General features: G+C 40.8%; 1 protein-coding gene across 1 annotated transcript in view; it reads left to right on the top strand.

Moving 5' to 3' along the window:
- LOC112218722 (diphosphoinositol polyphosphate phosphohydrolase 3-beta) overlaps positions 1-10,679 on the top strand; it is a 34,317-nt gene extending 23,638 nt beyond the window's left edge. Inside the window, exon 5 of the mRNA XM_024379778.2 lies at positions 9,527-10,679. Coding sequence (XP_024235546.1) covers positions 9,527-9,741 — 215 coding nt within the window. The 3' untranslated portion in view covers positions 9,742-10,679. The remainder of the gene's footprint in view (positions 1-9,526) is intronic.
- Positions 10,680-16,983: the final 6,304 nt, after the last annotated feature.

The following is a 16,983-nucleotide window of genomic DNA, read 5'->3' as shown; positions in this document are numbered from 1 at the left end:
TTCTAAGTCAATATACAGGTCAGGATATCTGTTTGTCAAAGATCAGTGTCTCAATGCCGCATTGACAGTTGACCCTCGCAAGGCTGGTCGTCCATCATGGACCAGACTTCTTGGGAGCAAGAATTTCACAGTGTCATCACTATTCTTTTTCATTTCAAGCTGCTGAATCATGAATTTGATACATTTATTTTACGAGCTTTTTGCATAGGTCACATGTACATCACTGTTCTCTCCTGGGTGGATCTGTGGAACATCAAAGTGGAGCAGATGAGCCATGTTCCTAAAATGGCTACTGTACATACCAAATTATGTATGTGTCTTGGTTATCTTTTAATGTATTAAAAACAATGATCAGTGCCAAATAATCAGTGATTTTGTATCTACTGACTGTACTATTGACTGATGTTCCAATCAATCAAAAGTCTAAATTGTAAATCTCAGCATTGAAAGGAGTTAAAATGAACCTCTTAAATGTAAAGTTCCCATATTTAGGGACCCTATTAGATGTTTTTATTCAATTCAGTCTGGTATGAGAACGGTAGCCCTATCTGCAAAAGCAGGGTGTCCACGGAAATCTGAGTATCTTGGCTATTTATCTGTGCCTTAAAATCTTTGGTGTGATTTATTACCATATATGGGCATATGAATGTATAAGGGCAGGCTGAGCAGATTACCTCATTTCAAGATCCCGAGGTGTTCGTGGTGATTGTATGGAGATTGTAACAGCCAGTTAATGGCGTCCCTTGAGAAGGCAAGAACAAGATGTATGGCAGGAGAAGTGCAGTATTATCATAAGGAGACATATACTTGAAATACGGAAGAGGAATGGAGGGGAAAAGAGAGGCAGAGGAGGTCTAAGAGAGGGGGAGGAAGAGGTTGCGATTGAGTCTGTTAAAAATGATGGGAAAAAGCTGAAATGGTTTGTTAGAGAAGAATGCTAGAAAGTGTAAGCAGAGTGAGCTGAAGACTGGAGGAGAAATGGAAGTGAATGAGGTCGAAGTATCGGAGGTGGTAGGTGTCGTGAAGTCTCTGAGCCTTATGCTTGCACCGAGAGTCAGGATAAAGATGAGTCTGTGACAGTAGGAGTGAAGTTTTTTGGAACAAGTGGACCCTTGCCTTTTGGCTGATCCATTTGTGGTTTCAGGGTGGGTGAAAACCGAGTTGGATTTCTGGGGTAGCAGTAAAAGTTGACCAACTGAAGGGGAAGATTCCCGGTGTTTGTGATGCTTGTTGTTTGGTGCGACGCAGACAGGGTAGCGTGAGTGGTGAAACAGAAGAGTCATTGTCTGGTTCTTTTTGTTTTAATGTTGAGTCTTTGTGTACAAACTTTTGTGCCGAATACATTAAGATGTTACAGGTGTCAAGCTTATGGGCATGTGGTAGCAGTGTGTATGAGGGAGGTTCCTAGGTGGTAGCAGTGTGTAGGAGGGAGGTTCCTAGGTGGTAGCAGTGTGTAGGAGGGAGGTTCCTAGGTGGTAGCAGTGTGTAGGAGGGTGGTTCCTAGGTGGTAGCAGTGTGTAGGAGGGAGGTTCCTAGGTGGTAGCAGTGTGTAGGAGGGAGGTTCCTAGGTGGTAGCAGTGCGTAGGAGGGAGGTTCCTAGGTGGTAGCAGTGCGTAGGAGGGAGGTAACTAGGTGGTAGCAGTGCGTAGGAGGGAGGTTCCTAGGTGGTAGCAGTGCATAGGAGGGAGGTTCCTAGGTGGTAGCAGTGCGTAGGAGGGAGGTTCCTAGGTGTGAAAAGTGTGCAGAAGGGCATGAGAAAAAGCAATGTGTAGCATTGGGGAAAGTAGTGGTATGTGTTAACTGTAGGGGTGCCCATGGAGCTGCGGATCAGAAATGTCCTGTGCGAGAGAGGCAGGTTGAGGTTTCCAGGGTTAGAGTAAGTTGTCATATGCTAAGACAGTGAAGAAAGTAGAGGAAGATGGGTCAAGGGGGAGGGATCCTGAGAGGAGTGGTGTGTGTAGTAGATATGTACCAGTACAGGGGGATCGGCCAACAAGTGATATATGTTTCAGTAAGATTTCATTTTTGGCCTTTATAGCAATGGTTATGAACTGTACTGCAGGGATGGAACGTAAAGTTGCAGAAAATTGAGGTTGTGGTGGCAGCTGCAGAGAGGTATTTGGGTGTGCGAGACTTGACATCAGAAGAGTTACAGGGTGTGTTGAGTGGTGGTGTCACATCCTTTCAGGTTGTTGGCCTGAGGTATGACTAAGTAGATTTAAATAGTGGAGTAGGGGTGGTATTTTTTATTTTATTATATTTTGTTAGAATAGATGGTAGTGTATTTGTTTATTTCTACATTTTTTCAAGCAAAGTATAAGGAACGATGAGGAATGAGGATTTCGACTCGGCCGACAAATATTGCTTTCTAGAAGGATTGGATCCACTTTTAGATCTATCTGTAAGTAAATTATTTTCATGACTTTATATAGAACATTTACTATATGTACAGTGCCTTGCGAAAGTATTCGGCCCCCTTGAACTTTGCGACCTTTTGCCACATTTCAGGCTTCAAACAAAGATATAAAACTGTATTTTTTTGTGAAGAATCAACAACAAGTGGGACACAATCATGAAGTGGAACGACATTTATTGGGTATTTCAAAAAATTTTAACAAATCAAAAACTGAATAATTGGGCGTGCAAAATTATTCAGCCCCCTTAAGTTAATACTTTGTAGCACCACCTTTTGCTGCGATTACAGCTGTAAGTCGCTTGGGGTATGTCTCTATCAGTTTTGCACATCGAGAGACTGAAATTTTTTCCCATTCCTCCTTGCAAAACAGCTCGAGCTCAGTGAGGTTGGATGGAGAGCATTTGTGAACAGCAGTTTTCAGTTCTTTCCACAGATTCTCGATTGGATTCAGGTCTGGACTTTGACTTGGCCATTCTAACACCTGGATATGTTTATTTTTGAACCATTCCATTGTAGATTTTGCTTTATGTTTTGGATCATTGTCTTGTTGGAAGGCAAATCTCCGTCCCAGTCTCAGGTCTTTTGCAGACTCTATCAGGTTTTCTTCCAGAAGGGTCCTGTATTTGGCTCCATCCATCTTCCCATCAATTTTAACCATCTTCCCTGTCCCTGCTGAAGAAAAGCAGGCCCAAACCATGATGCTGCCACCACCATGTTTGACTGTGGGGATGGTGTTTTCAGGATGATGAGCTGTGTTGCTTTTACGCCAAACATAACGTTTTGCATTGTTGCCAAAAAGTTACATTTTGGTTTCATCTGACCAGAGCACCTTCTTCCACATGTTTGGTGTGTCTCCCAGGTGGCTTGTGGCAAACTTTAAACCACACTTTTTATGGATATCTTTAAGAAATGGCTTTCTTCTTGCCACTCTTGCATAAAGGCCAGATTTGTGCAATATACGACTGATTGTTGTCCTATGGACAGAGTCTCCCACGTCAGCTGTAGATCTCTGCAGTTCATCCAGAGTGATCATGGGCCTCTTGGCTGCATCTCTGATCAGTCTTCTCCTTGTATGAGCTGAAAGTTTAGAGGGACGGCCAGGTCTTGGTAGATTTGCAGTGGTCTGATACTCCTTCCATTTCAATATTATCGCTTGCACAGTGCTCCTTGGGATGTTTAAAGCTTGGGAAATCTTTTTGTATCCAAATCCGGCTTTAAACTTCTTCACAACAGTATCTCGGACCTGCCTGGTGTGTTCCTTGTTCTTCATGATGCTCTCTGCGCTTTTAACGGACCTCTGAGACTATCACAGTGCAGGTGCATTTATACGGAGACTTGATTACACACAGGTGGATTGTATTTATCATCATTAGTCATTTAGGTCAACATTGGATCATTCAGAGATCCTCACTGAACTTCTGGAGAGAGTTTGCTGCACTGAAAGTAAAGGAGCTGAATAATTTTGCACGCCCAATTTTTCAGTTTTTGATTTGTTAAAAAAGTTTGAAATATCCAATAAATGTCGTTCCACTTCATGATTGTGTTTCCACTTCATGATTGTGTCCCACTTGTTGTTGATTCTTCACAAAAAAATACAGTTTTATATCTTTGTTTGAAGCCTGAAATGTGGCAAAAGGTTGCAAAGTTCAAGGGGGCCGAATACTTTCGCAAGGCACTGTAAGTTGTCTGCTTTTTATGCTTTGGATTTAGTTTACATAGGCCTATGTAACAAGTAATTTATATGTTATATAATTCCAAAGTAGTTATTGTATACCAATATGTTTCATATTGGTTCACTGTTTGCTGTTCTAAGTTTCATCCTTGTAACTTTGGAGAGGCTACTACACTCATGGTCATTGTTTATTTGTGGTTCTCACCTCTGCCTTTGCCTCCAAAGTCTTACTATTTGCATTGTGTGTGTACTTCACACCTTCTATGTGAGTCACTGTACAGATAAAGTTTAGGCCTGGTGTTTTTACTTTACACTAATGTCATTTTGTAAATTTAGTCAACTGTAATTCTGTGTCATACAACAATATATCCCTTTATTTTATTTACCGCAGAGGATTTTGATGACGTTTGAGAGCCACCCCTCCACAGCAAGCGCCCCCGCCAGTCAAGGTCTTCACTGCGATGTCCATTACCTCGTCTGATGGTTCTACATCCACTTTTCATAGACCTCTTCAAAAAGAAAATAGGTGCTTTCGGCACCATTCGTCCTAACAGAATCAGTTTCCCTAAGACCAAGGTAAACAATATGACAAAGACAGCGGAGAGGGGAACCATACGTTGGATCAGGACAAACAAGCAGCTTTTTGTGAAATGGAAAGACACTAAGGAAACAACCATGCTCACCACACAACATAAGGCATTCAATAACAACAATGTCACAAGGAGAGCGAAAAGGGGGGAATTCTCCATTCCTGTTTCTGTGAAGGACTATAATACAAGCATGGGGGGTGTCAACCTATCTGATGCTCTGATAAACTACTACCAGGTTCTCCACAAGACCAGGAAGTGGTATAATATTTTATTTACCACTTTGTGGACATTGCTAGAGTAAATGCTTTCATTCTCCACAAGCAGATGGCCAAATCAAAAGGTCAAACCCGTCTCCCAGAGTTGGCCTTCTGAGAGCAGCTGGTGTTGGAAATGGTTGAATTGGGGGCCCAAAGCAACCTCACAATCGTCACAAGACCCCCCCCCCCACCACTATCCAACACACATGCCAAAAAAACAAAAAGGAAGAACTGCAAGCATTGCACAAAACACAGGGGGGGGAAAGGGGGAAATGCCAGTTCGCTTTTTGTTTCCAGGCAGAGAGGGACTGCTTCAAAGACTATCACTACATGCACAAGCTACGGGGAAAGCAAAATCTAATCATCTACACCTGGGATTTAAAAGGAACACAAATGCCATTTGTAAATATTTCAGCTTTTTATTTTTGCACCTTTTTTTAGTGAACGACACGTGTAACCAAGTTTGTGTTTGATAAGAAATGTTATATTTTTTTAATGTATATCTGTTGCTTCTATATTGTTTTTGTTTTTTGTTAACAGTTCATTTGTACATGGGATTAATACAATGGATATGCCTAGGCTAAACATTCTGGCACTTTGGAGAAGTTGAAAAAACACTTGGATATCCACTGTATGTCCCCCGACACCACCACAATGTTTGAGAGAGGTTGGTGTTGTAGAAACTTAGTTTTTATAGTGAACAATAACTTTTAGGCACATCCAGTGTGCAAAAACTGCAATTACCACTTTGGAGAGGTTCAAAGGACACTTGAATGTACCCTGGATACCACATAACACCACCACAATGTTTGAGTGAGGTTAATATGGTAGAAATGTTATTTTTATACTCAACAAATTGCATTTAGGGATTGCAAATGTGTAATAGCACTGGAATTATCTAATTTACAGACATATGTCACTTTGGAGAGGTTTAGAGACACTTGAAAACATCCCGCGACCACACCTGACCACTTACTAAAACGTCTGCCTATATCTACTTGTTAGGTCTATCAATCCCTTTTTTTCCTGATCTTGTTCACATGTTTTAGAAGCCATCTGAGAGTGTTTCCAGCTCTGGGCATCAGTAATCCATGTGTAGCTTGTCAATAAAAGATTACTTTCAAAATAAAATGTTGTGTGTGCTTGATCTTGTAAATTCTGAACTATGTAACTCCTATCTTCTGATTATTTCCTCATAATCTCCCAGACGTTGTCTTTCCAAATATACCAAGTTTTGGCATGTCAGAATCATGTAATTACACATGAATAGCAGTTACTTTTGGCTATGTCTATTTAGGCGGTAATCTAAATTGTGCCATTACATTTAAGAGGTTAAAATTACTCGTATAGAGGCTGACCCCAGTTTAGTTGGCAGGAGACAGCTTGTAAAAACTGAGAGAGGAACAAGCAGACAGACTGACAGATGGTCTCTGTTGTCATTTGAGATACTGACCGAGGGACACGTCCATGTATACAGTAATACGTCCCTAGCCACCTGAACTCTGACCTACTGGATATATTGACTGAAAAAATGCTGTCAGTTGTTTTCACACCATCATCACCTCTATGTCAAACACCTGTTGATCTTCAGTAATGTCAGCATATTGCTGGATGTCTAAATAAATTGCTTGTATTTGAAGAATAGTTTGGAAAAACAGTATTCAAAGTCCACTTGTGTTTTGATCCACACTTTTCTTTATGCAAACTAAGTATCAAATTATGAGATGAAACTGGCCAAATTCTGTTTTGAATGAGTTACTTGTACATTTGTTTGTTTAATATTTACATGAAGACATTTTCCATGTTGTGCAACTAAAATATGTGGTATCTGTGCAAATTAGTGTCAAGTAAATATTGTACGGTAGAAAACACTGAACTGTTTTAGCTAACTAGACACTTTCTACATGTTAAGATGTGGACTAGATCCCAGAAATGATCACCATAATTGGTTTAGGATGTGGTAGCAGGTGTTTAAAATATAACGTTTGACAAGGGACCCTGTAACTCAAAACGTGAACTATTTGTAGCCGGTCTGAAAAAAAAGTGCTGATCTTTCGTTCCCTTCACCCATATAAATAGAATTCAGGCCTGTTCACAAGGTGCATGCATGTTTGCTGTGCACAGTTGTTTTCCAGTCTTCGCCACTACCCGCACTGTCCCCCCCTCCCTCCCTCTGTCCTCTCTTGCCTTTTACAAGTCCCATGACTGTGCCTGGCCAGGCTCTACATTTGTCTTACAAGTGGAGTACCTCAGTACCCCCCCCTTCCCTCCCCCATACACACCGCTATGCCACCCTCAGTAACCCATTTTAATGTCAGAGGGAACTTTTGAATGCCTTTTACAAAATACTTGAATGATAAAATATGGGTAGCATTTGGAAGCCAGGAGAAAGTGGTTTTGAAGAGATGTATAAATAATGTTCACTGACAGTTAACCAGACAATGTTTTTTTTATGGGAAATCTTTATACTGAGGCTTAGGTGGGAAGCTTCATCAACACCACAGGATAAAATACAGAAATGTCCAGTTGTACTATGGGTAGAGTTCTCAACATTCAGTGGTGTTACATTTTTCAGTATTTCAGCGCTGGTTGGTGTGAAGGGGTGGGGAAAATGTGTAGCTGTGCTTACAGAGGTTTAGCCAGTGTTCATGTTGATATGCTAATTGGGAAGTCCAACAAAAGCAGAAAAGTAATAACACTTTCTGAATGTCACATGCATCCGTTAAAGTAACAAAGACCTACTTTAAGGAAAGTTTTGATTAGTTCCTAATACATTGTAATGTACATTCAGGCAGTCAGGGAAAACAAACAGTAATCATTGTTGGCTTATTACAAAAACTGAGAATCGTTGTATACATCTGATGAGAATCAGTTTTTAGATCCTATTACTCTGTTAATCTGCTAAACTCTGAGTGGTTGTTTTGGACCCGGTACAGGGTCCGGCGATCACATTTGAAAGCTGCAGTCCTTTTTGGAAATTTAACTCAAATCTTACTGCTGGCAATGTCATAAGAATATCCTTGTATACATCCTCCACATGCATCATTGATCTAGCACATTGTTTACAATAGGAAAAGTGAATGGGAAAAGAGGTTTGAAGTTTCCTCACCTGTCTGTGTCTTATTAAAAAAAAAAAAAAGCAAAGTCCATAACTTGAAAGCCATGATTGCTAAGGTAATTTTAAGATGTCAGGCTTGAAAATCCGTTCAGCCATTTTGGCACAGTGACTCACGACCCAAACCAGACGCAACTGGTGGCCAAGAGATGTCATGTGATCTCCTATTGCTATCTAGTGGATGAACTGGGAATCAGACAGGGGATATATTCACATCAATAGATAGAGACTTGAGCTTTCTCCTCATATGCCTTCAGGAATTATTCACAACCCTTGACTATCCACATTTTGTTGTGCTAAAGCCTGAATTTAAAAGTGATTCAATTGAGATGTTGCCTCACTGATATAAACACAATGTGGAATTGTGTTTTTAGAAATGTTTACAAATGAATAAATTCTAAGCGGAAATGTCGAGTCAATAAGTATTCAACCCTTTGTTATGGCAAGTCTAAGCTCAGGAGTAACAATGTGCTTAAGTGATGAGTTAACATTTGGTCACTCTGTGCAAATCCAATACAACACATCACTGAGTACCACTCTTCATATTTTCAAGCATGGTGGTGGCAGCATGATGTTATGGGTATACTTGTCATCTTCAAGGACTAGGGAGTTTTTTTAGGAAGAAAATAAACAGAACAGAGCTAAGTAAAGGCAAAATCCTAGAGGAAAACTTGGTTCAATCTGCTTCCCAACAGACACTGGGAGACAAATTCACCTTTCAGCAGAACAATAACCTAAAACTCTAGGCCAAATATACACTGGAGTTGCTTACCAAGACTACCAAGAGTGTTCCTGAGTGGCCAAGTTACAGTTTTGGCTTAAATGGGCTGGATAAACTATGGCAAGACTTAAAAATGACTGTCTATCAATGATCAACAACCAACTTGACAGAACTTGAATTTCTTTAAAAGAATATTTGGCAAATATTGTAAAATCCAGATGTGCAAAGCTCTTAGACTTACCAAGGAAGACTCTCAGCTGTAATCACTGACCAATGTGATTCGATCATGTATTGACTCGGGGTTGCATACTTATCTAAACAAGATATATTAGTATTTTATTTTCCATAAATAAAATGTCACATTTTGTGTAGATTGTTGACAGAAAATGACATACATTTGAATCCCACTTTCTAACACACAACAAAATGTGTTTAAAGTTTAGGGGTGTGATTACTTTCTGAAGGCACTGATAATCATTCACGGAAAATTAAAGCATGGCACGTTGCACAAGCCCGCCGCTTTTAAAATGGCTGTCTTTATGGGTAAAATGCCATTTTTGTTTGTTTACCCCCCCCCACACACACACACACACACACAGAGCACTAAGCATGTATTTGTAGGTTGTTTTTTATACTGACATGTACTTTGAGGGTAGTATACAATAATGTGTTGTTTAGAAAGTGCCACTAGAGGGCGGCAGTTTAAGAGGTTAATACTGCCCGCTGACCTTTTCTCTCTGCTGTACCTCTTTCAGGTAGGAAACGGAAGTGGTTCAATATCGACGAGGCTATACGTGTGCTGCAAAGCCACAAGCCTGTCCACGCAGAGTACCTGCGCCGACTCACAGCCACTTGTAATCCCACATGCAGCTCCACCTGTTGCGGCCCCACCAATGGCAACACCTGGGTGTTCCCCATGACGGACGACAATGCCCCTGACTACGTCAACTCCACCACAGGGGACAGATAGAGGACCTCCCTCGGTCAACAGATAGGACAGATAGGATAGCCGCCATCAGAGGAACCAGCATCATAAGAGGACCTAGCCTAGGTGCCAGTCGGTTTCTGCTGTCCTGCTAACTCCTTGTGGACTTGTCATGTTTGGCTTGACAATGACAGTAATGGAGTATGGCAAGAGCACAAACTGATCTGGGACCAAGCCAAGGAGGACCCAAGAGGACTCTAGAGTGGAAGTACCCAGAATAGACATTTTGCATGGATTCCTTTCTGTGTTGATTCTTAATTTGTCCGCTATGAACTTTCTAAGTTAAAAGGAATTCATTATTTTATTAGGGGGCATGAAGAGTGTGAAAATGTGTCAAATGGATATTCAATCTTTTTCTTTGTATATTGTTTTTATCAACTGTCATCAGCCAAATAAGGATATATATTATTAATAAAAACTGGATCTTAAAGCTAATCTCTGTTAATGAGAGCCATTAATCATCAGCTTTCTATCATTAGAATGACGTCAACCTCTGTGAAATGGTCCTTTGTTTCAAGTTATTCTTACAAGTTCATCTTACATTTTGGTTATATAAGGTCAAAGTCAGAGTGCAGCACTTTGGTGAACTGCTTTCTGCTTGAAGTAGCTCTGATAGGCCAATAGAGGGTAGTGTTACCTCTGGAAAGGCTTATTTCCTTGATGTCAAAACCCCAAATGCAGCTTAGTTTAGGGCAAAGGTAAGAAACCTTTGTCAGGGTGCCAGAACATAATTATTTAGTATTTATTTGGACCCCCACTTAGCTGCTGTTGAGGCAGTGGCTGCTCTTCCTAGGGTCCAAACAGGAAACAACTCAAATAAAATGCATAATATATACACAATACTTGCAGAAAGTATTCACACCCTCTCACTTTTTACACTTTTTTGTTACACCCTGAATTTAAAAAGAATACAATAAAGGTTTTTGTCACTGGCCTACACACAATACCACATAATATCAAAGTGGAATTATTTTTACAAATTAATAAAACATGCAAAGCTGAATTGTCTTTAGTTAATAAGTATTCAACCCCTTTGTTATGGCAAGCCAAATAAGTTCAGAAGTAAAAATGAGCTTGAGTCACATAGGTTGCATGGACTCTGTGTGCAATAATAGTGTTTAACATGATTTTTGAATGACTATCTCATCTCTGTACCCCACGCATACAATTATCTGTAAGGTACCTAGGCTACCTGGGGCGGCAGGTAGCCTAGTGGTTAGAGCGTTGGACTATTAATCGAAAGGTTGCTAGATCAAATTCCCGAGCTGACAAGGTAAAAATCTGTTGTTCTACCCCTGAACAAGGCAGTTAAACCACTGTTCCTAGGCCATCATTGAAAATAAGAATGTGTTCTTAACTGACTTGCCTAGTTAAATAAAGGAAAAATAAAAATCAGTGAATTTCAAACACAGATTCAACCACAAAGACCAGAGAGGTTTTCCAATAACTCATAAATAAGGTCACCTATTGTTAGATGGGTAGAAAAAACAGACATTGAATAGCCCTTTGAGCATGGTGAAGTTATTAATTACCCTTTTGATGGTGTATCAATGCACTCAGTCCCTACAAAGTTACAGGCACCCTTCCTAACTCAGTTGCCAGAGAGTACTGCAAAGAAATGTGGCAAAGTGATCAAATTTGTCCTGAATACAAAGTGTTATGTTTTGGGCAAATCCAGTAAAATACATCACTGAGTACCACTAAATATTTTCAAGCAAAGTGGGGGCTGCATCATATTATGGTATGCTTGTAATCATTTAGGACTGGGGAGTTTTTCAGGATAAAAAATAAACGAAATGGAGCTAAGCACAGGCAAAATCCTACAGGAAAACCTGGTTCAGTCTTCTTTCCACCAGACACTGGGAGATTAATTCACCTTTCAGTGGGACAGGGACAATGACCTAAAACACAAGGCCAAATCTACACTAGAGTTGCTTATACCAAGAAGACAGTGGCCTAGTTACAGTTTTGACTTGAGGCTACTTGAAAATCGATGTCAAGACATGAAAATGATTGTTTAGCAATGATCATCAACCAATTTGACAGAGCTTGAAGAATTTTGACAATTATGGGCAAATGTTGCACAATCCAGAGACTTACCCAGAGAGACTAACAGCCATAATCACTGCCAAAGGTACTTTGGAAGTGAGTACTTGTCAATGAGGTATTCTGTATTTAATTTAATGTTTCTGAAAAAAAAAATTCACTTTGCCATTATGGGGTATTGTATGTAGATGGGTGAGAAAAGTATCAATTTAATCCATTTTGAATTCAGGCTGTAACACATTTTTGGGGGGGAAAGAAGTCAAAGGGTTTTGATTACTTTTGAAAACAAAGTAAATATACATAGCACTATATTTACATTACAATTTAGTCATTTGGCAGATGCTCCCATCCAGAGCGACCCATAGCTAGTGCATTCATCTCTAGATAGCCAGGCGAGACAACCCCATAATTGTGTGGATGCTACCATCGATCCACGATTTCTGGTTAGGAAAGGTTTTAGTCACAGTGGGTACGACATCTCCGATGCACTTGCTAATAAACTCACTCACAGAGTCAGCATATACATCAATGTTATTGTCTGAGGCTATCCGGAACATATCCCAGTCCATGTGATCGAAGCAATCTTGAAGCATGGAATCCAATTGGCCAGACCAGCATTGGATGGACCTGAGCATGGGCGTTTCCTGTTTTAGTTTCTGTCTATAGGCTGGGAGCAACAAAATGGAGTCATGGTCAGATTTGCCGAAGGCAGGGCGGGGGAGGGCTTTGTCAGCATCACGGAAGTTAGAGGAGCAATGATCCAGAATGCTACCAGCTCGTGTCACGCATTCGATATGCTGATGGAATTTAGGAAGTCTTGTTCTCAGGTTAGCTTTGTTAAAATCCCAAGCTACAATAAATGCAGCCTCAGGATGTATGGTTTCCAGTTTACATAGAGTCCAGTGAAGTTTTTTCAGGGCCGATGAGGTATCTGCTTGGGGGGGGGGAACTTGAGTTTCTGTATGTTGTTGTGATTACACCATGAGCCGTTAATCATAATCATACACCCCCGCCCTTCTTCTTACCAGAGAGATGTTTGTTTCTGTCGGCGCGATGCATGAAGAAACTGGGTGGCTGTACCGCCTCTGACAACATATCCCGAGTGAGCCATGTTTCCATGAAACAGAGAATGTTACAATATCTGATGTTTCTCTGGAAGGCAACTCGTGCCCTAATTTCGTACACCTTGTTATCTAAAAATTGGATATTGGCGAGTAATGTGCTCGGAAGCGGTGGATGGTGTGCTCGCCTTCTGAGTCTGACCAGTAGGCCGCTCCGTCTGCCTCTCTTGCGGTGATCGCTTTATTTTGGGTCGGCCTCTGGGATAAGATCCCATGTCCAGGGTGGAGGTCTGAACAAAGGATCAGCTTCGGGAAAGACGTATTCCTGGTCGTAATGTTGGTAAGTTGACATCACTTCTTTATCCAATAGTTCTTCCTGGCTCTATGTAACAACACTTGAGATTTTCTGGGCTAACAATGTAAGAAATAATACATAAAAAACAAATAACTGCATAGTTTCCTAAGGACCTGAAGGGAGGTGACCATCTCTGTCGGCGCCATCTTGCACTGAAAGCGCGAACCACCGCTTTTAATCATGACAAGGCGACTGGAAACATGACCGAATACAAACAGTGCAGCTATTCCCTCCGTAAGACAATCAAACAAGCAAAGCGTCAGTAGAGTAGAGTCGCAATTCAATGGCTCAAACACGAGACGTGTGTGGCAGGGTCTTCAGTCAATCACGGATTACAAAAATAAAACTTGTCTTGCTCCCAGACAAATTAAACAACTTCTTTGCTTGCTTTGAGGACAATACAGTGCCACTGACACGGCCCGCTACCAAAGCCTGTGGGCTCTCCTTCTCCGTGGCCAACGTGAGTAAAACATTTAAATGTGTTAACCCTTGCAAGGCTGTCCTGCCCAGACAGCATGACTATCCGCGTCCTCAGAGTATCGTCCATGACTACGTGGCCATGCACGCCACCAACTCAATCATCAAGTTTGCAGACGACACTACAGTGGTAGGCTTGATTACCAACAACGACGAGACGGTATACAGGGAGGAGGTGAGGGCCCTTGGAGTGTGGTGTCAGGAAATTAACCTCTTACTCAACGTCAACAAAACAAAGGAGATGATCGTGAACTTCAGCAAACAGCAAAGGGAGCACACCCCATCCACATCGACAGGACAGTAGTGGAGAAGGTGGAAAGGTTTAAGTTCCTCAGCGTACACATCACGGACAAACTGAAATGGTCCACCGACACAGACAGCGTGGTGAAGAAGGCGCAATCGGAATAGTGCTTCTTCAACCTCATGAGGGTGAAGAAATTTGTCTCGTCACCTAAAGCACTCACAAACTGTTACAAATGCACAACCGAGAGCATCCTGTCAGGCTGTATCACCGACAAACTGACTGTTGACTTCCCTACATTTCCTTGCAGCAGGCCAGGTCCTTCTATGCGTGCTCAGGCACGCGCAATCACTTAACATTAACAGGACAGAGAAACCAGACACATCCTCATTCCTCACATGGAGCACTCTAAACCAAAGACAATAAAAAAACTTGTAAATGATGGTTATGAAATAAACCAAAATGTGTTTCTCACAAGTGTAGCAGGTTGTTGTGAATGACAATGACTGTAGGCCTAATTAACCTATAAGATTCTAAGCCCCGTCTAAGCCCAGGGAGGGGGCTTCTACTAAGCTATATGGAATTGATTTAAGAAGACCATACCAAGGATCATTTTGCTATTTGATTTTGAATTTTAAGACCCCTTGAAGTATTAATATATAAAAAATATTTAAAACAATTAACAAACAAAAACGTTTTTTGGGGGGCCCTTACTGCTATTAGCCAATACAAAACGCATTGAATAACAGATTCACAACATAGAACAACAGGAAGCCCCCCCCCAAAAAAAATCAAAAGAAAGTTGGTTCTGAAGTGTCTGTCCTATACCTATATCATTTTTAATGTAAAAAATATTTTAAACGATTAACAAACAAAACATTTTTTGGGGGGCCCTTACTGCTATTAGCCAATAACGCATTGAATAACAGATTCACAACATGGAACAACAGGACGCCCCCCAAAAAAAAAAAAAAAAAAATCAAAAGAAAGTTGGTTCTGAAGTGTCTGTCTTATACCTATATCTTTTTTAATTTAAATAATATTTTTCACATGTATATAACCCCTTATTGGCACTAAACAGTCTCCATATATACTTCCATTCATTTTTTAAACTGGTAAGGGGGACCTTCAGACGAGTCTTGTGAGGCCTGTGGGCATCCTAGAGGAAAGCAATCGACATGCACGTGTTCGTGAGATTCTCACCTTTCCACAGAGGGAAAGAATAGGCCCAAACTGTTCAGACGCTACAGACAGATCAGCTGTACCGGCAGATGTACAGGCAGATCAGCTGTACCGAGTTCAGACAAGTCCCAATATGCTTGTGGGGGTCGTAGAGCAAAACGGAGAACACCATTGTGTTCGTGAGAGTCACATCATTCCATAGAGCAGTATAATAATAGTTTGTAGGCCAAACCATTCGGACGATACAGACGATTTTGTGAGATGACTGACATTTTGGGATGTCTCATGGTCTGACAAACACCGCTCTAGCTCTGTCACCTTTCACTGCAGACGCGGAAGTGCGACATCGGCGGATGTGAGCGATTGAGACACATCCAATGCTAAAAAACAGATCTCTATCTTAAACTGACAGATTTTTAAGGGGATTTTTTATTATGCTAATTCGATTTCTGTGGGGTCACGGACATCGACCTTTAATACATGCAGTAACAGTAATTACTGTACCTAAATGATGGAGATTAAAGGTACATTTACTACTGGTGACATATGTAATGGGGAATTGATCAATATAAATAATAAAGGGGAAACAATTCACACAATGAAACAATGAATGTGCAAGAACTGACTGAAGACTGCTGAGCCATTCTGGAAAGAGACTAGCCTATATCTTTGACACACACCCTCCCCTTCTTATCTCAACATTTTAAATTATACTCAAGACACATTATCTTCATACATATTTTGATGCTTTTCACTGACATCAGCGAGTCAATAATCAGCTAGACCTATTGCCACTTGCGCTGCCCCAAATTGCGTACTTCCCAAAATAGGCATAGGCCAACAAGTTTGTGATTTGAAACAATCCACAGCTCTTTTTTTTTGAAAGCTATTGATCCTCGATTCCTATGTGGCTAAGACATGCTTTATGGTGTATTTTGTATAGACAAGAATAATTATATATTTTTGGAAAATGTATTTCAATTTACTATTGGACCCACCATGATGCAATTTCTGTTCTATTGGTTCATACTATCTTTCGTTGTCCAGAAGCCAAAGGCACAATCCTAGTCATATTAGCATCCCATCTTAGTTGTTGTATCTTCAGATTCCCCCTCTTTCTAAGTTTTTAATGGAGATTTTCATCTTTGTCACATATGGAATCTCTCTCATCAGGTGCACTGTTTAGAATGGTGTTTTCCCTCGAATTGCGTTTTGGCAAATGTTTGAGAGTGACGTTTTATTAGCTGCTTCAGTAATAGGAGTTGCATGTTCTGTTAAGATTAATTACCATAATCTAAATACAATTTCTATCATTCTGACCACTGTGGATGGACGCCCTAATGCATATGGTGTCACACCCTGACCATAGTTCGCTTTGTATGTTTCTATGTTTTGGTTGGTCAGGGTGTGATCTGAGTGGGCATTCTATGTTGGTTGTCTTGTTTGTCTATTTCTATGTCTGGCCTGATATGGTTCTCAATCAGAGGCAGGTGTTAGTCATTGTCTCTGATTGGGAACCATATTTAGGTAGCCTGGGTTTCACTGTGTGTTTGTGGGTGATTGTTCCTGTCCCTGTGTTTTGCACCAGATAGGGCTGTTTTGAGGTTTCACATTTCATTGTTTTTGTAATTTATTCATGTATAGTTTTCCTTTATTAAACAAACATGAATCATCATCACGCTGCATTTTGGTCCGCCTCTCCTTCAACTAAAGAGAACCGTTACATATGGGTCCGGTAAATTTCTGAAATTTCCAGGTAGGCCAAAGTTAAAATCTTCCGGGTCACGTTGTTTGGTATCATATTTTCCTAAAACAAACCCTGGTTGACTGACAATCTGAACCAGGGGCCTGTTGCACAAAACTAG

Source organism: Oncorhynchus tshawytscha, linkage group LG19, assembly GCF_018296145.1.
Source record: "Oncorhynchus tshawytscha isolate Ot180627B linkage group LG19, Otsh_v2.0, whole genome shotgun sequence".
Lineage (NCBI taxonomy): Eukaryota > Metazoa > Chordata > Actinopteri > Salmoniformes > Salmonidae > Oncorhynchus > Oncorhynchus tshawytscha.
The sequence above is the reverse complement of the archived record's forward strand: the minus strand, read 5'-3'. Positions and strand labels throughout refer to the sequence as shown.